This window comes from Neophocaena asiaeorientalis, unplaced genomic scaffold (genome assembly GCF_003031525.2).
Source record: "Neophocaena asiaeorientalis asiaeorientalis breed wild unplaced genomic scaffold, Neophocaena_asiaeorientalis_V1.1 scaffold681, whole genome shotgun sequence".
NCBI classification, from domain to species: Eukaryota; Metazoa; Chordata; class Mammalia; order Artiodactyla; family Phocoenidae; genus Neophocaena; species Neophocaena asiaeorientalis.
In genome coordinates, this window is record NW_020172271.1 from 1,392,560 (window position 1) to 1,417,394 (window position 24,835).

A 24,835-nucleotide genomic window follows, 5' to 3' on the forward strand; every position below is an offset into this window, starting at 1 on the left:
AGTATGCTTTTTTTTTTAAGTATTAAAAAAAATTTTTTTTTTTTTTTTGGCTGCGTTGCGTCTTTGTTGCTGCGCATGGGGTTTCTCTAGATGCGGCGAGTGGGGGCCGCTCTTTGTTGCAGTGCACGGGCTTCTCATTGCAGTGGCTTCTCTTGTTGCAAAGCACAGGCTCTAGTTGCACAGGCTTCAGTAGCTGCAGCAAACAGGCTCAGTAGTTGTGGCGCACAGGCTTAACTACTGTCAAAATTCTTTTAGGAATTACATGAGTGAAAGTCTGAAGACTCCTAAAGTACACTATATCAAAGTAAGTGTACATGCATTTCATGTAAGGTATGGGAACACAACTAATATAAGTCTAAGTAACTTCTAAAGAGTTATTTACTTGTGATAAAAGTAATTTGTATGTTGGGACCCATAAAATGGAGGCTGCCCCAGTGGCCCGGCCCATGCCACAAATCTAAACCTAAGTCAGCCCACACTGCTAAGAAAACCTAACATATATCAATCACAACCCTCCAGCTCAGCTTCAGTCAACTTACCTTGCCCTTAGAAAAGATGACCTGCTATCTTTATAAGGAAATCCCTGACCTCCTAGCCAATCATGTCCTGCATCCGAGTTGCTCCTCTAATGTTTTATAAAGCCTGCTCTTGCCCAAAACCCCCTAGGAAGAATGCTCCACTGCTTGTGAGGTACTTTACTCCCCCCAATCCATGGATTGTTTTCCCTTGAATAAAGGACATCAAACTTGTTACTAAATTCTACTATTTGCAGCATTTTACAGTTGGCACTGTCATTTTCCTGAACTTGAGGGTTAAGAGTAGAACTACTCCTTTCTGTCTTAAATACAAATTGGGAGTCTCAGAGCAGGTCTTGCCAATTCTTTTTTCATGTTACAGCACATTCAGAAAACACAGTATTTGTACGATCCACTGGCCAGCACCCTGCCCTAGCTGTCCTGAGGGTCAGGGAGACCTTTCACTGTATACAGATTGGGAAATTCTGAAGTAGGGAATACGTGTGTATTAGGAAACGCACGTTAGGAAAACGTGCGTTTAAAAGACATATTTTTCTTCCTTTCTTTCTTTTTTTTTAATTTGGCCACACCACACGGCATTCGGGATCTTAGTTCCCCAACCAGGGGTCAAACCCGGCCCCCGCAGTGAAAGTGCTGAGTCCTAACTACTGGACCACCAGCGAATTTCCTGAAAGACATGCATTTAATAGAAGCTAGAATATACAACATAATGTAAATGCATCTTAAAGCTAGAAGAGTAAGGATAAGAATTAATACTATTTAATTTTCTATTAAAAAATTCAACCTGGGCTTCCCTGGTGGCGCAGCTGTTGAGAATCTGCCTGCCAATGCAGGGGACATGGCGTCGAGCCCTGGTCTGGGAAGATCCCACATGCCGCGGAGCGACTAGGCCCATGAGCCACAACTACTGAGCCTGTGCGTCTGAAGCTTGTGCTCCACAACAAGAGAGGTCACGAGAGGAGAGGCCTGCGCACGGTGATGAACAGTGGCCCCCGCTCGCTGCAACTAGAGAAAGCCCTCACACAGAAACGAAGACCCAACATGGCCATAAATAAATAAACAAACAAACAAATAAATACAATTTAAAAAATTCAACCTATATAATGATATTAAGGAATTACTAATTTTTTGAGATTTTATTTAAAATTTTTTAGAGATACATATGTATCTTAAGAGAGATATAACCAAATGTTTACAGATGAAATGAGATGCTGATTGGGATTTACTTCAATAATAAAGGAGGTAAGACGTGGATATGGATTTAAAAGGATTGGCCATGGGTTGATGGCTGCTGGGACTGGGCGTAAGTACAGGGGATTCATTACACTATTCTATTTAATTTTGTGTATGCTTGCAATGCTGTATAATAAATTTAAATGGTTCAACAGTATAACTCTGGGGACTTATTAATGCTAAATGTAAGAGGCAAAGACCATTTGTTTCTTTTTGATCTTTCCTCTCAACAGGGCAGAAACTAGCATACCCCTAGAAACTGGAAGATACTATTTGGGAGACTTTTTAGCTTTACAAAGCCCGGCACCCAAGATGTAAAAGTGTTTGCATTAGTTGATGATTTGCAAAACAAAGTCATACACACACAGTTGATCGTTTCAGTAGTTTCAAGAAACAATTGATCTATATGATGGGAGGGAGATATTTCTTTATTTGGCCCCAATGCTTGATAAATGATGGTACTTAACTGTTATAAAACTTAATTCCTCTCAAGAGGTTCAAAATGAGTTCCTCCGTTTTAGCAATGGTGATAAAATGGCAAAAACCAAGAATTAAAAGATAAATTATTAAAAAAAAGGAACAGTCGACTTTGAAATGGGCTCAGTAAATGTACCCAGACATTTATTTCCACTGTGCTGATGAACTCCACTAAAAAAATCATTTTGGAAAAAAATTCCATCTTCCCACTGCTTACCCCTCTCAAAGTACATCATGGAGTCTTAGAAGAAAAGAGTATTCAAGGAGTAATTCAACTGGAATAACTCTAGAAAATAAATAGCAGGTATAATTAGACTAAATTTGAGTAAAGGAGTGACTTGTTCAATGGACTGAAGTGACATACAGGGATAGAGGTAAGGGCTTAAGTCTCCCTTTCACACTTAAAATGAACATTCCAGGTAAAGATCAGAAGCCTAAAAACAAATTGTCTTATGAAACACAAAACCAGTGGTGCACTAGAATTAAGTTACTATGAGTAAAAATAATAATTGGAAATATAAAATTATCTAGTATCTTTTAAAATGGAATAACATTTGTAACAAAGACATTTGTAGTATCTTCCATCTCTTCTCCTTTACTTATGCTAATTTCCATCACACTAATTGTGTAACAATTTGCTCAACTACTTGCTAAAAGGCAGCTCCTTTTTTTAAAGCAATGGGAAAATCTTGAAATTATTTTGAGGATAATAAAAATAGCTTTAGGGACTTCCCTGGCAGTCCAATGGTTAAGACTCTGCACTTCCACTGCAGGGGGCACGGGTTCGATCCCTGGTTGGAGAACTAAGATCCCACATGCTGCACGGCAAGGCCAAAAGAAAAAAAAACTTTACTTGAGAGAAAGGTATAGCATCTAAAATAAACAGACAACTTGAAGGTATAGTAGCATCTAAAATAAACAGACAACTGGGAATTCCCTGGCAGGCCAGTGGTTAGGACTCCGAGCTTTCATTGCTGAGGGCAAGGGTTCGATCCTTGGTCAGGGAACTAAGATCCCACAAGCCGAGGTGTGGTCAAAAAAGTAAAAAGAAAAAAGAAAAAGGAAAAGAAAACAAAACCAGACAACTAAAAGGAAAAGTGGCAGAAAGGAGTGATTTTTAAAAAAAGACGAAAGGAAACAAATTAGAAAATCTAGACAGAAAACATGAATAGAATACAGCGAAAAGGAAAGACTAAGAGGAATCAACAGCTCTTAGTCACCCAACTGTCTCTTTTGTCCGATTTCCGTTTCCTAATGCCAGTCTAGGCTCCCTGCAACTCCTTACTGTCAATTCCACAGGGCATCTGGGATGTACTATTTCAGTGCTGTCCACTACAGTAGCCACTGGCCACATGGGGCTACTGAGGACTTGAAATGTGACTGGTCCAAACTGAAATGTGCTTTAGTGTAAAATAAACTTTTGAAGATTTGTAGAAAAAAAAACCCTCAATGATTTATATTGATAAAATGTTGAAATTATAGTATTTTGGAATCTTAGGCTAAATAAAATACACTATTGAAATAAATTTCATCTGTTTCTTTTTATTGTTTTTGATGTGGCTATTAGAAAAGTTAAAATTATGTATGTGGCTCACATTTACATTTTGATTTGCCAGTGCTGCTACAGACACTTCATCATGACCCCCTATTCCTCACACTGGTCTGACTTAATGATGTGCTGAGAGTTGACCCACGGGGTAAATTGTTTCTATTGGTGAACATATCTTCCAAAGCTTCTCAGCTTCTTCTAAGAAAAACACTAGAAACAGACTTACCAATATACTCCTCCAGATCAATGAAACCATCAGCATTCTTATCTATATCTTCCATTGTTTCCTAAACAGAAGAGAGTAATTAGACTTAGTATCTGGATGAGTTAGTTTAGGCAATTATTTGTCATTCATTAAAACACACACACACATACACACTCACACGTTTATGTAGATGTGTGTGGGTATGGTTAATCCATAGGAAATTGTGGTTTTTCTAGCTGAAAGAATGGTAAAATATTATCAATTTTTTATGCTTCAGCTTAAAATAACTAACAGTCTTCTTGAAGGAACACTTAATAGTGAACTACCCCATCAAGCCCATGATGATCTGGTAGCCCTAGTCATGCTTAACTCTAACAGGAGATGTGACCAGTGAGTACCTCTACAGCTATAGTCTATGTTTATCAGTAACTGCCTTCTGTGAAAATTCTTTAGTATCACTGTCATTACTCAGTGCCTGGTATTTTAAAAAATAGGATTTCCCCTCATGCTTACAGTACGAAGCCACCAATGAATGGCAAAATACATAATCTGATGGTACGTATTGTCATACTAAACAGAAAGCTTAAAGCACCATCGAGATCACAGAAAAACAGTGACAGAGCTTGGACTCAATCTGGCCAGCACTTGTATAGCAAGTCGTTCTTCTAAATACAGAGGAAAGGCTAAAGAGGAAAGCGTAAGCAACAAAGAGAAAGTTTCCATTGAGAATCCTTGCTCTCACCCCACCCACCTGTACTACTATATCCTTCATGTAGTCATACTCCTCAGGGTGCAGGAAAGCTGTGAATTCCTCCTTTGTGGCAATGAGGTCTCCATCCTTGTCTGCCATTTTAAACCTCCGCTCATCTCTAACCATCATCTGTTTATAGTTAAATCCATCATCAGGGTCTGGATCATCTAGAAAAGAAAAATTTAGGTCAAATCTTAAAAGACTTCCAGAAAACATGAAAATGTATGGGGAATCAATTTCCAAGAAAGATAAACCAAGCACTGAAGAATTAATTCTTGATTACTCAGGTAAAATTGCAGCAGTATAAAGACATTCAGTTTTGGTAATCAAAGACCTCAAAATCAGGTCTGAGTTGAATGCAAATGCTTGCCATTCAACATGGAACCCTGGCTCCTGGACTGTGTAATCCGTTATGTAATGCTTCACTGTCACTGCTCTTGGGGCAACCAAAGAGCTTGAGTTTTCTAGATATATCCAAGGGGCAGCGGTGGTTCTAAAGTCATACTTAGTTTGAATCCTAACTCTACCACTTCTTAGCCATGTGACCTTGGGCAAGTAACTTAACTGTACTTCAATTTACTCATCTGTAAAATGGAGATAATAACAGTGCTGGCCTCATAGAGTTGTTGTGAGGCTAACTAAGCAAATAAATAAAGTTAAGTGCTAGAACAGTGCCTGGCACAGAGCTGGCTTTTAATAAATGTTAGCCATTGCTATGTCGATTAAACATTAGGTTCTCATTAAAAAGCCAGATATCAGGAATTCCCCGGCAGTCCAGAGGTTAGGACTCTGAGCTCTCACTGCTGGGGGCCTGGGTTCAGTCCCTGGTCGGCAGAACTAAAATCCTACAAGCCGCACAATGCAGCACTCCCCTGCCCCCCACCAAAAGAAGCCAGACATCAAAGGCCTTCTATCCCATTATAGGCCATCTGGATTCAAGTACCAGAACAACACCACTTTGAATGGTCACACTTTAGTTTCTTAAGCCAACTCAGAAATATACCATGAGATACAAATACTGTTCACTACCCCCCCTCCCCAATTTCTGTAAACTTCTAGAAAATGCAAATAAATTCGAGTTACAGAAAACAGATCAGTGGTTGCCTTGAGGATTATAAAGGGACACAAGGAAATTGTTTGGGGTGATGGAAATGTTCATTTATTTCGATTGCAGTGATGAGCTCACCGACACATACATCTGTCAAAACTCACCAACTGTGCATTTTAAATCCATGCAGTGTATCGTATGTCAGTTATACTTCAATAAAGCTGTTACAAAAGATAAATATTAGATTACAACCAAATGAAATTTGGATTTATCCCGCTGTTAGGATGTTGAACTGCACAAGCAGTAGTTATTTAGTCTCCATAAGAATCTAGAAAAATGAAATTTTGTTTCTTTAAGTTGAAAAAATGTGGAGTTAATGGCAGAAAAGGAAAAAAAACCCTTTTCAATCTGAGTTGCTGTATGGACCTAATAAGGTAACATGTGAAGATATTTTGAAAGGAAAAGACACCATATTAAAGGTAAGAAATGATTGTTCCTACAACATATTGGTCAAATTTTAAAAAAGATACAGCACTAGTTTTATAAAAATGACCCACAGGGTCCCTTAATAACATTACACTGCTGACTTTCGATACTGTAGTTCAATCTTTCCATACTTCAAGCACAGTTAAAAACAACAATAAACTACTGCTCTATTTTGAGAGGTGAGCAATTTGAAGCTTCATTCTTTGTTGAGTGTCAAAATTCAGTGAGATAGCTGACTGGATCATGAGGCTTTGCGGACCCTATACGTGTATACTCAAAGCCGTAACAGGTTAGAGACAAAGAATTTAAGGAAAGTATGATCTTTCTCAGATACTGAGTCATTTCTTCTAAACAAATAAAGCTTCAGTACAAACTATGTAACATAAATAAGAAAGATAACAGAAGACAACTTATATATTAAGAGTAGATTCTTAGCTAAGAGCCCTGCTCTCCGCCTTAGTTAAACCATGGTGACTGGAATCAAGTAGCCCGATAACATGCACATATATAAGGATGAAAAAGGAAGCTTTAAAACTTTATTTTTATTTTTTTAAACTTTATTTTTAATGACTAAACTCACGTGCCTATCATCACTGCTCAGAGTGCCATTGTCTTGTCTTAAGCACCAGTTTACTGGGCTATCTGGCCTGGGTAGGCTCTTGGTCTAGTTCTGGTGGAGGCAGGGTGGATCGCAGTACCTCACATTTTACTTGTGGCAGAGACAGGGTTAACGCTCCTTTTGTGGAAAGCAGACTAAAAGCTAAAGTGATTTATACCTGAACTCAGCTGAACCAAGAACACGCTTTCACAAAAACTCCTCAGCACTTTTGTAAGGCACCTCATTACCCCAAGTACTGTCCAGCCACAGGCCTCCAGGGAAAGATGCCTTATAAAGACATTGTTTCTCCAGCCAGAGCTTCAACTTATGCAGTCTCAGTCAGTAGAAATACCCATTACATTGAATCATTTGCCCTGTGAGGCCACAAAGCTCTCAACACATAATCATACAAAGAGTTTAAGATTCATTCTGGACAGCAAGTGAGTGACTAGGTCTGAGCTGAGATTTATTAACACACCATTCTATTGAGATCACCAATAGCCTACCCACTGCTTTACATTTATAATTAATTCCAAATAAATCAGAGGGTGTTGGGTCTCAGCCAGAGAGCAAGAAGCATGGATGCCTCTCTATCTGCGCTGACTTTTTAATACACGTGTTTTTAATTGGGTGAAGGATATGTTTGGTTCTTGGGTAAGTGTCAAGCATAGAGAGAGACTGCCACTCTAGTCTTAGGAATGAGAACAAGCCTGATACAGAAATAAAAATCTGTTCAACAGAAATGCATGCAGTCCTGTAATTAACACGGACAGCTGGCTATCCAGCGGGGGGGGGGGGGACAGACCATCATACACTCACTGCTTGTTAGCTGGTGATGGAGAATGCCTGCTTTAACCCAGAAATTTACTTAATTTCCAGAATAAAAATGCAAGAAGTAACATTTATACATTCTTGCCTCAAACTGTAACCATGTGCAATAGAGGAATCTCACTAACAGAAACACCCTAAGTCATCAACTCAGTAAGATCGCCACCGAGCATTCAACAGCAGGCAAGTGTAATAAGTAAAAGAAAATGACTAACAGGTGGCCCAAGCATACAAGCTACCAAATCAACAGAAAGCAATCAAAGTCACATTTACTTGCCTTGAAGCATTTGCAAAGCAGGCTGATAAACTCATGTGCCAGAGAAAACAAATGGGAAATAATTCATTTCTAAACTTCAGTAAGCAGACATACTGAAATAGTTAAATTTCATCAAGGAAGGCTATTATATTTGATCTTTATTTTATTAAGGAAAAACAGTAATTTTCCTTCTATTCTCACCAGTTACAAAGAAATCTAATTTGGTTTGAATTTCAGGTCCAACACTTTAATGTGACCATGTCAGGCTTTGAGACATCACAAAGCCTCTTGCTTTGCATTGTTGGAACAATGCAGCCTTTTAAACAAGATCTACTACAAAAATGGTCTCTCTGCGGGATGACAGCAAGAAAAAATGGGGAAATATATCTGAAATGCTAATGATGTTAAAAGATGTCAGACCTTAGAAAACCAAAATAAAACAAATTAAAAAAAATACATAATATACAACTTCAAAATTAATAAAGGGAAGGAGAATCAGCTCAGCATCAAACTATCTCAGATACGCATAATTTCTTCCTTTCCTTCACTGTGTGACCCATTTGTTTCTTTGACTCAAGACCATGGTCTCTGCCAGGCTGACATCTTGCCCCTTACCCAGGTAAGTGCCATAAGTCACGTTTCTGTACTCATCCCAGGAGATTAAGCCGTCTTGATTCAAATCAAACTCCTGCCATTGGTTTTCAACATTGTCATATATGTATTTCTTCTGGGCGTGCTTAATCCAGGATTTCAGCTCCCCCTCCGTCACAAACCCATCTTTATCCGCGTCTATTTTATCTACAATCATTCTACAAGACAAAACAGTTACATTTCAAGGTGCCGGCTCCACAAAGCTTTTTCCCCCAGATAGTAGGGACCTACCTAAAACGTAGCCGTAGGTGGCATTTTTATACTCTTCCCAGGAAACGAGGCCGTCCTCATTGAGGTCATGCCCCTTCCACTGTCGCTCTACATCCTCGTAAATCCAGCGCTTTTGTGCAAATTTAATCCAGTCTTTGAGCTCATCCACAGTGACAAACCCGTCCTTGTCGCCATCTATTTTACTTACAATCTTTCTGTAGAAAATGCAGAGAAATCCAGCAAGAGGTTAAAAGGACACTAGGCTCTGGACTTAGCCAGGTGTGTGCTGTGGGCACAGGTGTTGCCCAGAGCTAAAGCATGGAAATAAAAATTGTTTCCAAAACAAAACTGCCAGAAAGGCCATTGAAAATTTTTCTCTTAAGTGCCCGTTGCTGGTCTGAAATGAGCCATCCAGACAAGGCAAGCACAGTCCATGGCTGGTGTACTTGGATCCAAAAGTGAATCCGGATTATCCCTTTAGAGGTAGGTTTCAGCCGATGGTCAGAATTCAGGAGTGAATATCCATTCCTATCTGGGTTCTCCACTTTTAGCATCAAACAACACACAAATCTTTGTATTTTTCTTTATTGCTTTTACAAGAATCTCAATTTCTGGGTAAACAATCACAACCACTGACTTGGTTTTCTAAAAATTCAAAAATTTAAACCAGACTTTAAAATAATTCAGCTGTGTTTTCAAAAAAAAAAAAAACACCAAAACACTTCTGTTAAAAATACAAAGATATCAAATATAGTTCCAGGATCACTTATACCTAAAGTCAAGATTACTTTTTTTAAAAGGTACACAGAGACAGAAGCATGTTTATTTTTAAAAATGGCTAGCAGTTTATTATACACTATGTTGAACTGGATTTTTACATATAACCACAAAACCAGAGAGCTCTGAAGAAGTAATGTGGTAAGAATGTATATCCCTGATTATGAGAATGTTAATAAGCTGAGAGGGTTAGGGTGCAGATGATAAAGCAAAACTACAAAGCTAAAGAATCAATATACTTTGCCCTCCATGAGTTTCTTTCTTCTAGATCTGTTATGTTAATGACAGACATTTTTAAAATGATTTATTTAAGGATTTCAAAATATGTGCATGATATGAAAACTTCTGTTTAAAGATGCAGTCACTTACTTATAGAAGCTAAGACAGCCTATGTAAAGTCACAAGAACTTTAAATCAAAACTTCCAATCCCTGGCGGTCCAGTGGTTAAGACACCGTGCTTCCACTGCAGTGGGCACAGGTTCGATCCCCAGTGGGGAACTAAGATCCGGCATGCCGCACTGTGCGGCCAAAAAAACAAAACAAACAAAAAACCCCAACAACTTCTAATGGAATTGATATCTTGGCATACTCCTATGCTGTTACTTGTAGGACTGAAGACTGTTGTTTGGTAGCAAATAATGTTTTTCCCCAGTTTGTATTCATCTCATGAATACAACACTGGAAAGTGATTAGAATCACAGAATACAAGCAACACAAATTCATCTTGATATTGACATGCTGTTAGCCATGATTGTCTATTACTTAAATCTTGTAATTAACAAGCATTTTCCTTCAGAGAATCTTACAGCTTTTGCTCTAAAATGTTAAAAGGTAAAGCAGTAAGAAGTCACCTCAAATATCCTCCTCTATCTACATGGACACGGGCCAAAAATTTTTTGCAACTTGAACCTGTAGAATCTTAAGAATATTAATAAATTAAGTTTTAACCGCCCCCAAACTTCTGCATTATCTATAATGGGATCCAGTTTGTGTCCGTAAGGTATTGGCTACCAAGATTGCCACTGTACCATTAAGAGAAAAAGGGCAAGGTACTTATTCCTGAAAGAAAATTTTAAACTATTATAAACAGCCTAAAGAAAAGGAACACTCAGATAAAAAAGGCATCTGACTATTTAAGATGGGCTTTTCCTAATGAAGTTGGCTAAATGCCATTCTATTCATCCCAACAGAAATATCCCAAATGGTTTAATTCAGAGGTTAGCAAACTTTTTCTGAAAAAGGACAGATAAGAAGAAATTTTCACTTTGTGGGCCACATATGGTCTGTCACATATTTTAAAAACAACAACAAAAATAACCACAAAACCATTTAAAAATAAAAAAGCCATCCCTATCTTGCTAGCTATCCAGCCTGCAGGCAGCTGTGAAAGTACATTGGAAGTGGGCATGTCCTATTTTAGGCATGAAGCTCTAAACTCGGATCTTTGAAAGCCTGTGTAAATTTATGAAGCTAATGGTGTTATATTTCTATGATACTGGAGAACCCTACAGATCCATGATGCCACTAAATCAGCCCTCACTCCAGGACAGACACAATGTACCTAGTGGATCTTATATTATTTCTAAGAGGTAACATATGCCTCTACATTTCAAAAGGCATCAAACAAATCCTTTGACTTTTTAAGAACCTGGGTCAATAAATGGGCTCAAGGAGGGTTCAAAATATTCCAGAAATTTTCAGCATGCAAAAATTTATATATATTCATATGTAGGCACTTTCCCTTAGCTTTCACTAGACTGCCAAAGGGACTGGGCCTGTGACCCAAAAAAGGATGATGAACTGCTCTAGTTCATTTCTACAGCAAATATATCAAGGGTGAAAACTTTATTAAGGACCACCACCTCAAAATAAATAATCATTTGAAGGACACATAAATGAAAATTAAGTATATTTAGACTTCTTGGGGGTGGGGTTGAGAATACATACACAAGAAAAAATCTTCTATTTGTCAACATTCTTCATAAGAAAAGGAACTAAAAACTGGATATTAAAATTGTTTTTAAGTGCTTCCTGAAGTCTTTTAGGTATTATAACTAAGGATTTAAAAATAGTTGTGAATTTTTGCAACTAGATGTATAGACAATGATCTTATCTCCTAATAGTTACTGGCCTCCTAGATAGATGGAAAAGGGGGAATCTGTTGTTCCCAACCTCTGATGTATAGTCACGTACCAAATAATGTTTAGAAATTCCACAGTAAGTTAAAAGAAAAAAAAAAGTTCACCTGGAATTCTTGCTTGCAACAGTACATCACCTTATAAACTGGAAATATTTGCCATTATCTCCATTTTGGGAGAAGAAAATAGTACTTGGTTCATTCATACATTCCATGAAAAACATGATTTTAACCATCTTATTCTAATCAAATATGGAGTCGCTCATGTGTTGAACTTTTGATATTTACTGATGACAAAAAGAAACATTTTCTCTCTACTGAAGACTGTTAGCAGAGCTATTCCAGTACCTACACAGAGCCAGAACACCAAACCTAAGGGCCCTTCATTATTTAACAGTAATTCTGCAGAGACATGTGCAGACTAAAATGTAGGCTGGACATGCACGTTATGCAAGACATGAAGACTGAGAACGCCCTCATGCATCCCTATTTTCAGCCTGGAATGTTAGCACAGTTATAAGATTAAAATTAAAAGTGAGCATGGTCCCTCAAAGTTAGAAAAACAACCTAACAGAAGACTAACTCTTTGATAAGTTTCTGTTTTCTCTATCTACTTTCAAATGTTTTATGAGTTTCTCATTCTACACAGCAAAATCTTTTTATTGTTTCTGTGAGTGTTTAAGAATAAAATATTATATCCTTCAGTTAGCAGAAAACCCGTTGAAAGAATAAATTTATTTTGAAGAACCACCCAAAGCAAATCCTATAACATCTTCTAATCACAGCACTATCCATGGGCAAAATAGTTTTGGAAATTCCTATGTGGTATAACTTTTCAGACAAATCTCTTGAATATAGTTCAGAAAGTTACACCAATGGTAGCCTTTCATTGAGGAGAAAATGTTCACTGAATTAACCTGCATTTCCTTAAAAAGCAAGGCTTTGAAAGAGCTAAAAAAGACATTCTCAGATCCTCAGAAATAATCAACTGGAATTCTACCAAATCAACTCTTTAAATAAAAAGATGCCTGCTGAGAGAGCCACAGAACCTGACTATGGCCCAGCTGTTACTGAAATAGCAACACATACTCTGACATTAAGACCACTGCTTATTACAACCTTCTAAAAGGCAAGGTTGAGGGACTTCCCTGGCGGTCCAGTGGTTAAGACATCGCCTTCCAATGCAGGGGGTGTGGGTTCGATCCCTGGTCAGGGAGCTAAGATCCCATGTGCCTCACGGCCAAAATACCAAAACATAAACCAGAAGCACTACTTTAACAAATTCAATAAAGACTTTAAAAATGGTCCACATTAAAAAAAAAAAAAAAAAAAAGCAAGGTTGGTTTGGTTTTGTTTTTGATTAAGCAAATATCTGACAATGAAACCAAAGAGGGTGAAGGACATCCTTGGAAACCATAAACTCTACAGAAATTAGTCAGTCCAGGAGTCTAATTTGCAGTTTATTATCCACTCAAAGACTTGGCATGGTCAGTAATAAATAGGTCACAGATAGTTTTTAAAAATTAAAAGCAACAGGTTTGAGAAAACCCCCATGTAATGTTCCTTTGGGGTCAAGATGATGCAGTTTAAGCTGAGTCCTATAGTATTTGGCAATTTTATGCATAAATGACTTTGCTTTGTAGAACGAGGTAAAAACTATTATTCAATGGAGAAATGCAGGAAAGCGCTTAGTTAAATTTTAGTGGTAGCAATTCTGTGGTTAGTTTTCAGAAGATGTAGTTCAATACAGCTTTACTGAGTGACTGAGCCAAAAGAGAAAAAAAGAATGAGTTGATTTATAAAGAAATGTCATTATTCTAACTAGCTCCCTGAGAGCTGACACCTTACCCAAGTCTTTCCTTGCTCTCTTCTGGTGTCAGCTGATCAAAGGTTTTTGCTTCTTCAGCACCCAAGAAGGCATCATGGTCATAATCAAAACTCTGAGCATCATTGTGAACTTTGTCACTGAGCTGAGGCTCATGGTGTACACGGTCCTTCTTTTCCGTGGGCTTGCTCAAGGCAAAGGCTGTGCACAGGGACAGGCATGTAAGAAACTGTCGCAGGTCCATGATAATCAGATCTTAAAGAAAAAAGAAAGGTAGTTCATTCAGGAAGCAGTATGCTTAATAATGAAACAAGAAATTAAAAGCTCACATCCAGTTACAATATTAATTTGATATTATCCCAAATATTATTACTTAATCCATAAAAAAAAGTATGGTAGAATATCAGACTTTCCAGTTTTACTCTGAGAAATATTCACCAGTTTTCTTCATCTGATTGTAGGCTGACAAGGAATTACAGGAACAAGGAATTACTAGGAACATCCACCTTGTAAGTGGTCTCACTTCAAAAACACCAAAGTAGAACTTTAATCCTTTTGCCCAAGTTCCTAAGATTTAAAAGTGAAAGGACCAAGATTTAAATCCAGACCTACTGACTCCAAATACTTTACCTTTGTACTATATCTGTGGTCTGGTCTTCAAACCTGGCTGGTTATTAGGATCACCCAGGAAGCTTTATTAAAAAAAAAAAGTTTCCCCTACTGAATTAGAATCTCTGAGGCTGAACCCAAGCATTTGTAGTTTTAAATGGTTCCCAGGTGATTCTAATGGTTGTCAGATAAGAACCAATGATCACCTTCAAAGATCAAACCACTGAGATGGTACAGTGATGGATAACTGCCTTATCATTCTGTATACTTGTGTTTCCCAAACCTACCCAGGTATAAGGACCACCTGGAATACTGCTCAAAGTACAGATTCCCCAGCTCTACACTGTACGTTCAGAATCTCTGCAGTCACAGGAGATTCTGATGAACAAGCAAAAGGCTGGAACACTATCGAAAACAGTGACAAAAAATTGCAGAGAAGCTGCAGGATAGAAACTGTTTAGAACTCTTAACAGATAACCTATAGTACTGTCCAGAGAGGTTAAGGTTTTAGAGAAAACTGTAAAATTAAAAATCAAGGCGCGGGGGTGGGGCAGGGGAGAATTCCCTGGTGGCACAGTGGTTAAGAATCTGCCTGTCAATGCAGGGGACACGGGTTCGAGCCCTGCTCCGGGAAGATCCCGCATGCCATGGAGCAACTAAGCCCATGTGCCACAACTACTGAGCCCTCGTGCCACAACTACTGAAGCTCGTGCTCCTAGAGCCCCCAACAAGCGAAGCCACCGCAGTGAGAAGCCCGCACACCACAATGAAGAGTAGTCCCCGCTCGCCACAACTAGAGAAAACCTGTGCACAGTAAAGAAGACGCAACACCGCCAAATATAAATAAATAAATAAATAACACAAAAAAAAACAAATCAAGCGGGGACTTCCCTGGCGGTCCAGTGGTTAAGACTCCATGCTGCCACTTGCAGGGGGCATGGGTTCGATCCCTGGTGGGTAACTAAGTTCCTGCATGCCGTGCAGTATGGCCAAAAAATAAAATAAAATAAAATAAAAAATAAAATCAAGGGGAAAGAGTTTCCCAGGCTTTCATATTTTAACTAATCCTTTATCAGTAGAACACAGATTCTGAAGGCTTCTCCCCTTGTGGTGAGTATAAACTTTTATAATTTCCTATTATCACTTACTCGTTTCCTCTTATGACCAGTGACTCCCTTACTGGATGGGTAGGTGGTTACTGGGCATGAGGCCTGTTGTAGGTTGAACTGTGTCCCCCCGAAAGATATGCTGAAGTCCTAATCCCTGGTGCCTGTGCATGTGACCTTATTTGGAAATAGGATCTTTGCAGATGTAATCAAGTAGGATGGGCTCTAATACAATGGCTGGTGTCTTTATAAAAGGAGGGAAATTTGGATACAGACACAGAGAAGAGAATGCCACATTATGAAAGAGCCAAGGAATGTCAATGATTGCTGGCAACCACCAGAAGCTAGGAAGAGGCAAGGAAGGATCCTCCCTTAGGGCCTTCAGAGAGCATGCCCCTACTAACACTCTGATTTCTAATTTCTAGCCTCTAGAACTGTAAGAGAATAAACTTCTGTCCTTTTAAGCAATGTAGTTTATGGTAATTTGTTACAGCAGCTCTAGGAAACTAATACAAGGCTACAGTACAGAGGGACACAGCATCACATGAAAGTTAAATGCATTATCTTGTCCTAATCTGCAGATTAAACTAGCCACAGGCGTCACCTTCCCCAGGATGTCACCAGTGGAACTATTTAATCTAAGGCTCATATTTTATATATAAATTTTTTTAATTATAAAAATTCTTTCAGCATTGCTTGTAACTCAGTGATCTCAACCTAGACTGTACCCTAAAATCACCTGGGGAGTTTTTATAAATGACCACTGAACCCCACCCTTAACCATAAATATTTTTAAAAGGCAGCCGGGTTGAGAACCAGTATTCTAACCAAATTCTCAAATGGCCATAATAATATCTTAAGAAATGTGACTTGAGAGTACACTTAATACGAAGAAACTGCATGTATCTGATCCTGCCTCAGTTTTGGGAATTAGAAGGAAGAAAGTGAATTGTGTCAAGGGATAAAGAAATCAAATACGCCAATAAATTAGCCATATTTTAATGTATCCATCTCCTTGTAACCCCCAAATAGTAACTAAAAGAAGTTACATTGTATTTGCTTGGATTTACAAAGCATTTTGGATTTAATAAACTAAAAAATGCTTAGCGCAGCTAATGGTGAGCACGTTACGTTATATAAAAATTCCTTAAAAGTGGAAGGAAAGCAAATAGAGGAATATGTTTAATGCTAACACAATTTAGCCGATTATACAAAGGCACAACCTGAGGCCTCCTTGTGTAACTTTCAGGCTGTAAAAGGGCATACGAGGGCACTATTTGTGTTCAATAGGAAAGCAGCTAAGTGGGGAGGTCCAGAAATGGCAGAGAAGGATATATCAATAGAGAGTAGAAAGTGTTCTAGAGTAACTAGGACAACACCAAAAAGACAAACAGAAATGTTAGCTAAGGAGATAATGGGAGGCAGTCACTTCCCCAAGAGCCCATTTCAAAAACACACAAAAACGGTAATTTTGCTGGACAGTTGTTAAGACTCATGAAAACCCATCAGAGGAAACAATGTGGCAGCACTGCCCTAAGACCCACAGAGAAAGGGGAAGAAGGTGGTACTATTCTTAAGCTGTTCACCAATGTTAGTTAGGACTTGGCTATGCTTCTGAAAGTTTATCCATGTTCTGTTTCGTGCTATCCCATCAAAATACCCAAATTTGTATACAAGGACACTTCAATTCAGATGTTCAATGATAACAGTTTATAATGATTTTTAAAAAAGGAAAATGAACTAAACCAAAGAAGTGGTAAATACATATTAAATCTATATTGTGGAACACAACACAGTTTAAGAAGAATGAAGCGGACCTATTCACACTGAAACTGACGAGGCACCAAGATATGTTCAGTGAACAAAAACAACAACAAGAAAGCATGTTGTAAAACAATGTCAAGATCTCATTTATATAAAAGGCAAAATCCAACAACCTCCCCAGCTTGTTTATATTTGTATAAAATATAACCTATATGCACGAAAATGGTGTGGAAGGATAAACATCTATCTGTAAATAGCAATAAGCCCTACGCTGAAGGGAGAAGAGATGGGGTGGGGAGGTAAGGTTCGTGGGGAGTGAACTTCACTACTGTACTGCTGTGTTGTCTTATTTTTTGTAAATGAGCACACAGTCGTGTATTATCTTTTTATGTGTATTACTTTCTAAACAAGAGCATAAAAATTCTTTGCATTTTTAGGTAGCAAAGCAAACATTTTCAAGCCATTTCTCCAGATTGGAAAAGGAGACTGAAGGAAAAACACATATTTATTCTTAAGACACAAACCCTATTTTATAAAGTAAAATAACACTGCCCTAGGAGAATAACCCTCCAGCCCACTCTTCAATAACTGAATCCAATCAATCAGATCAGTGGAACCGTAAAGAGAAAATTAGATTCAGTGGCTCTCTCAAACATCACAGTATGCCTTTATTTTAGGACAAAATGAAACTTCCATTTCAAATTACAAATAATTCTTCAGACAAATAAAATCCTTTACAGAGATAAGGAATGAGTTTTATGTTGTTATTTTGTGATATATCCAAATAATATCTATAATGTTAGAGGCTTACAGAATCAAGTAAAATCAAGAGTCACTGCAACAGAGGATTTTCCTTATGTCTATTAACAAGGGGGCTTCCCATTTAGGAAAATTTTATAAATGACTAATTACATCCCGAGAATAATACTCTAACAACTCTTGCATAATACCCTGACAACTTCTGCAAACCCCAAATGTTTTAATATGAATTAATGCTTAAGCCCACTAACACTATCAGGGCCTGGGAAGGATACTGTGTAAAGTTTTGATACTGTGTAACATAAAGAAATGTAACAGATTGACTCACTGTGATTCTAGAGGGAAAACTACATTTAAGATTGAGGTGTAACATCTTGATACAGTGATAAAAGAAGAATTTCAGAATATAAGCCAAGTGATTCAGCTTTATCATTTCTCCATCTCTCTATCCTTTCCCTTCTCAATTAAACTTTCAATCCTGCCCCTCTACAGGTTCCTCCATTCTGTCAATCAATACTTCTCAGGTCTTCATAATCCAAAATCAGTCTTTCTCAGACCCCCGTTATTCCTTCAAGCATGCTCTTCCCTTTCCTTCACCCATACGGTCTCTAGAAACTGCTGTCTCCGCTTCCTCACCACCTACTGTCACCCTGAAATCTGGGTTTCTATCACAACTGATGAAACTGCCTAAAAAGGTCATCAAGGACCACCTGCTGGACAAAGCAATGGTCCTACCTTTATCTCTCTGCAGTGGGCAATGAAAAATCTGCACTTTAGTAAGTTTTAAAAACTATGCACTTTGTGCCCACATATAATATATCAACTCCTGGCTATTAGAAACTAACAAAAGGCCCCTTGTTTTATGAATACAGACACTAAAAAAAGAGACTACTAAATTTATCTAAATCCATATACACATAAAAATGTCCAAATAGAAACAAAGGATATCTCTCAAGACAAAGGATATACAATGTGGGACAATGTGAGAAGGAGTATAAAACAACTTCTTACACAAGGCATCTGAAGAACTATATTAGTGCAGTTATTTCTGAAGCAACTTTCTCTTTTCAACCAAATCAAACCAAATAATAGAAAGCTAAAACCCTTCTCTTTCTCCATCAGGACAGCTATTCATCAGTGGATAACAGAACATTAGGAAAACATAATATAATACATAAATGAAGGACTTGGTTGTATGAGTTTTTACCATATGGTCTAGGTGAGTCTGGCCACAGGTTTGTCAATTTTGTTTACCCTTTCAAAGAACCAGCTCTAGGTTTTGTTGACTTTTTCTATTGTTTTTTAAATCTCTATTTCCTCTCTGATCTTTATTATTTCCTCTTTCTGCTGACTTTAGGTTTTGTTTGTTCTTCTTTTTCTAATGCTTTCAGGTGGTAGGGTTAGGTTATTTGAGCTTTTTTTTCTTTTCTGAGGAAGGCCTGTGAACTTACCATGTGATCTAAAGGTAAATCAATGGCTGTGAAAAATGGATCTCCCCATCTCCCATTTCTCAAAAGACCTATAAGTTTCTCTTCCTCAAATTCTGTCCCTCCCTCACCAAGGGTAACATTTAATATTTTTTCTTAAACAAACAGAAAAGTAGACCTGCACTGTCCAGGACAAGAGCTACTAGCTACATGTGGCTACAAGCAGTTGAAATGTGGCTAGTGTAAATTAACAAGTGGTGGGTTACACTTTATGTCAAAAGAATGGTATTTTTGTACGTACTGGATTAAATTATTAAAATTAATTTCACATGTTTAAAATGTTCACCTGTAAATCTAAAGTTACATACGTGGCTTGTATTATACCTCTACTGCATCACACCATGTTAGAGACACAAATAAAGGGCTAGAACAGAAAAGGTATCATGTTACTATCATACTTTTGCAGGATGTCACCAATAATGGTCTCCTGCAAAGTTATTTTCATGAATTGTTCCAGTTAATTTATAAGGAAAAAAAGGTAACAGCATAGACTTGAATTTCTTTCAAAAACAATAAGCCTTAAGAATTAGTTTTATCCATTCAAAACTTTGCTTGACAGCTCTAAATTCACGCCATTTCTCCCCTCCTTCCCAATCATTTTTTATAAAAACCCACTGGTCACAGAACACTTAAAAGTAAGTTTTTTCAGGGGAATTCAGATGTCTAGATTAAATTCCACTTCTCAAGAACATTAACAGCGGGTGACCCCACAGTTATTCTGGTTGACCAAAGACCCACTGCTCAATGTTAATAGTGGGAGAAATGGGTGTGGTGGTAAAATTCCAGTTCTGTGAGTTGGATATTTAGTGGGGGGAGAAAAAAAGGCATTCTTTATAGTGCAGCAAAAGCAGAATCTCAATGCTTAAGTGTCTACTTCAATTGGGGATTGAGGGCAAGAGCCTGACAGCAATTTAACTATACTAAGGCTCAGGTTATAAAGTCTGGGAATTAAAGGTATCTGGTTATCTATCTGACATTCTTCACTTACAGACTTTAGTACAAGTACCACCAATGGATTATCATATTAAAGTAATAATGTCGGGCTTCCCTGGTGGCGCAGTGGTTGCGAGTCCGCCTGCCGATGCAGCGGACGCGGGTTCGTGCCCCAGTCCGGGAAGGTCCCACATGCCGCAGAGCGGCTGGGCCCGTGGGCCATGGCCGCTGAGCCTGCGCGTCCGGAGCCTGTGCTCCGCAACGGGAGAGGCCACAACAGTGAGGGGCCCGCGTACCGCAAAAAGAAAAAAAAAAAAATTAATAATGTCACCCTTCATGATTTGATAAAAGTTATGATCATGACAAACCATTTATTCAACATTTCTCTAGCGATCGATGGAACAAATTTACATTAATATATTCTAATTCATTCTAGTTCATTAATATATCCTAATTAAATTATTTGTGTAACTGAGGGCATACGTTTATAAGATAGTTGAGTATATAAAAGTGCAAACTTTGGCTGAAGAAGAAAAGCCTTGAAATGACAAACTATTACTCAGGTTTCATTAGTTCTATAACCAAAGCAACCCAGTACAAACTTAAAATTTTTCTTGCTACAGAGTAAAGAAAATTTCCTTTAAGAAATAAGTTCTTAGAAGCTCTGGGAGAATCAAAGTTTCCTTTTGGCAGAGGAAACTTCAATACATAATTAATTACTATAGGAATACCATGTAAAATGTAGGGACAAGAGTTTTGGTTTCTAGTTGTAATTTGCTGTGCATGTGTAACATGCATAAAATGCTTGGGAATACTTGCTTTAGTGCCAAATGTAAATAAATATAATTTAAAAATCCTAGATGAAAAGACCTACCTACTATGATCACTCCAGCTGGAAGTGATCTGCACACATTCCTCTCAACTTTTATAAGACTTGTTTGTACCATTCCACAATAAGGATCATAGGCTATCTTAAGTTGTCTCCTTAGCTCCTCTATAGATGTACATTTTTGGAAGGCAGAGATCTCAGCTTAATATAAATTAATTCCCCTCTATAGTCCGTAACACAGTGTCTTGCACTTTCTGTACACCAAAACATTTTATTGGATTAGTTGGACTGTACTTGGGAGCAACAAAGTTCCTGCCAGCTGCCAGTGCTCCCCAACCCCCAATTCCCCTTACCGGATCTGGCCATCAGCCAGCAACAAGAAAAGTGTTATTTCAGCTGTCTTAACTCTAATACATAAATCACAGCATCAACAACATCCGTATTTAAGAGTTCATAAAGACAGGGAACTAGGACCTTACAACTAGGACCTACAACTAGGCCTAGCAAGCATCTCTAATGGCTATCCCTGGCTACACCACGCGTGTGCCACACACACAGAAAATGTGTGTTAAAATCAGTGTACTGATCTCCAGTACTGGTGAAATGTACATAAAATGCCGTAAGTATCTTCTGACACATCACTGGATGAATGGAAGCAAACGATTATATGAACAGTGACGATTAAGAGTTGATTTCAAAGCTGTATCTGAGTACTACTATCCACTCAGGCATACTCAATTCATCTTTGTTAGCTCATGTTTCTCCCAGTTGTGATTCTCAAAAGAATCCTATTGGAGACCGCTGAATCCCTGTAAATCTCAGATTAGGCCCAGGTAAACTCAGATCTCTCGCCACACAAATACAATTTACAGGTTACCTCTGGACCCTCATTTGTAGTACAATACATAAATTCTTCAGTGATGACCACCGTTGGGTACCCGGTTAACTAAATCTACTGAATGAGGTCAAACATGCATTTGTCTTGTGTCAAGTCCCATTCTATCGCAAAGAATAATTTATCAGAAATTCCGCGGTTCTCTACCTCCAAGCTACAAAAACAAATTGGAAGCAACCTTATTCCTGACTCATTAACGTAGACTTTATGGTTCATGCCAGGAAGTGAATGTAATTCAACTCTCAAAGACACTATTCTGGGACTTTGCACACTTAGGAATTCAGATCAAAGGCCCTGAAGTTTTAGTAGGAGACCCAGGGAACTTTTTGCCTTGATGCAAAAGCAGCTTTTGGAACTGCAAATCACTCGACTCTTAATCAGGGCAGCTGTAGGGAATTAAGTTTATTGATAAACACAGTATGCCAAAAATCAGAACTAGGGTGTGGAGCTAGAAGCAACAAAACAAGGTAAAGATACAATCCTTTAATGAAGCTTTTAAAACTACTTTCCTTCGCTGACCGAAGCATGCGGCCAAACACAGAAGCTCGAAATATTCCGTCTTTTCTTTAAAATTATAGAGTTAAAAAAAAAAATCACATAGTGTCTTCATGCTTTCTTCCCCCTTGTTTCTACACCCTCAAAGTCAGCGAACACGACCTTCTTGGCAGATGCAGATGTCCTCTCGGGATGTGGCCCTGGGGCGGAGCTGGCGGACACAAGCAGGCCCAAGTGTGGGAAGTGGCAGGGAGCTGTAACAATACCGCTATCTGACTGCACTCCGACCTTCAGGAGGTAAACAAGAGTGACCTTTTCGGACGAGGGGCTTGGTGACTGGCGGGGCCCAGGGCCAGAGGACGTGGCAAGCCAGGCACGAAACTGTACTCCACAGGACGCAAAGCCGGGAGCCGGAGTTCGCAGGGACCCAGGCCCTTTCCCAGAGCGCAAAGGAAGGCGAGCGGCGGCCTCCGACCCAGGCTGCGCACCGAGGGTCGGGCAGTCGCTAGCAGCCTCAGGCCCCGGAACCCCGAGCTGGCAGAAACAGGGGCCCTGAGACAAGGAGGCCCTGCCGCGCCGGGAGCGAGGCCCAGAGGACAAAAAGAAAGTGAACAAGGAGGAGGCGGCGGCGAAGGGACGTGCACGGTGGTACTTACCTCTCCCCGTTGCGCCCACTACCCAGGATGCCGCGGCTGCAACTCACCCACCGGCTCAGCTCTGGCGCGCAAGCACCGCCCAACCGGAAGCGGTTCCGCGCCCCGCCGCTGTCCTCCACGCCGGCAGCCTCCGGACCAATCACCAACAAGCCCGCCGCGGACGCACAGCTTCCCCGGACAGCCATTGGCCCTACGGTCTCGTGGTCCGGATTGGCTGGAAAGCGCCACGTCCCCGCGAGCGCGCCGAGTTACGTGGACAGGATTCCCTCCCAATTCTCGTCCCTGGGCTTGTGGGGTTGGCGGGCCACAGCCCCTTACTCCGGGGGGCGTGTGGGCGCGGCTGTCCGACCGCCACGTCCTGGTTCGCAGCGCTTGACTCGGCCTCCATAGGGCTTCTTAAATTATCCTAATTATCTTCATGCCCACGAGAAGCCAGGGCCGAATTAATCCGACTAATTAATTAATCTGAATTAATCAGTCGCCAACTATTGATATATTGAATAATCCCATCCCTTCCTTTCCCTTCAGCTCTGACGCCTAAATGGGGTATCGTACAGAACTTCAGTCACTGGCTCCGGCTTCATCTCCCACCACTTCTCGGGTGTCGCGCTCGGGCCACCACCATCTCGGTGTTTCCTAACTGTCCGCCCTTTCACATCTGCATAGTCTTTCATTATCAACCAGGAGTGAGGGCGTTTTCCAGATTCTCTGCCTTGTGAATGACAATAGAAGTCCCGGTTCACAGAAATCACAGTTTAGATGTTAGCTCTAGAAGCCTTTTCTGACCTCACTAAGCATAGTAATTCCTCCCTTATTTACCTTCATAGCACTTTGCATCTTTGGTACACTTTGCCAAATTTTGCTATATAATGCTGCTTATCCATTTGTCCTCCTCCAGACTAAGCTCCAGGGGAGAGATCTGCCTTTATTCATCTTTGTACCTACAGCTTTGAGCTTACTGCCCAGTTCAAAGTAAATGCCTAATAATGTTAAGTGAACTGAATGGGTGGAACCCATAGAATGTCCCTGATTGAAGAGGAACACAGGAAATTATTAACTTATTCATTCATTTTCACGTCATGAAATTAAAGTTAAATTAAATAAGGGCTACTATGTTTGCAATGTCAATGGACTATAAACCTGTGTTCTTAGCACATAAAGCCTCTATAGTTTAAAATCCAGTTGAGACACGTAGTATGCTCATGAGAGAGTTAAATACAAAGCAACTTAGTTTACTTTAAACATCAAGATGAGAGGTTGACAATCAGTGGGAATTCAGTTGTGGCCCTGACCCTTGGTGGCAACCAGAGAGGGCTTCCTAAGAAGGTGTGACTCAGGCTAGACTAAGAAATTCCTGAATGCCCTATTCAGCAAAAGGAATAACAGGAACAAGGGCAAGCAGGGGACAGAGTAGGAGGTAACTTCTTAGGTCAGGCAGGGGATGAGGGAGGTAAAAGAAAGCGGGGGGAGGGGAGGGGAGCCTGAGCTCTGAGGAGCCTGAGCTGAAGGCAGTGGGAATTGTGGGTCTTCTTCTGAAGGTTTCTAAGCTTGTACCTTTGTGGCAGATGGAATGAGGTTGAAAGTGTTCTTTCAGGGAGGTGCATCTCCTAATAGGGGTTAACTATAATAGAATAGGTTGCATCAGGAGATATTTAGAAAACTGTTTTGAAAATGCCTCCTTGAAGTCAGGCACTGCACTAGGTGCTGGTGAACCCACAAAGAATAGGACACGGT

The 24,835-nt window shown here is 39.5% G+C and overlaps 1 protein-coding gene across 2 annotated transcripts in view; it reads right to left on the bottom strand.

Moving 5' to 3' along the window:
* The window catches only part of CALU (calumenin), a 28,274-nt gene extending 5,074 nt beyond the window's left edge, over positions 1 to 23,200 (bottom strand). The window contains exons 1-5 of one of the 2 annotated variants that reach the window (XM_024762943.1): positions 23,102 to 23,200; positions 13,592 to 13,823; positions 8,583 to 8,776; positions 4,752 to 4,918; positions 4,022 to 4,082 (exon numbers count right to left, since the gene is read on the bottom strand). In XM_024762943.1, coding sequence (XP_024618711.1) covers positions 4,022 to 4,082; positions 4,752 to 4,918; positions 8,583 to 8,776; positions 13,592 to 13,812 — 643 coding nt within the window. In that variant the 5' untranslated portion in view covers positions 13,813 to 13,823; positions 23,102 to 23,200. Of the gene's footprint in view, positions 1 to 4,021; positions 4,083 to 4,751; positions 4,919 to 8,582; positions 8,777 to 8,849; positions 9,044 to 13,591; positions 13,824 to 23,101 lie in introns of both variants that reach the window. The other variant, XM_024762945.1, reaches the window with a different exon arrangement.
* Between the last annotated feature and the right edge of the window lie 1,635 nt (positions 23,201 to 24,835).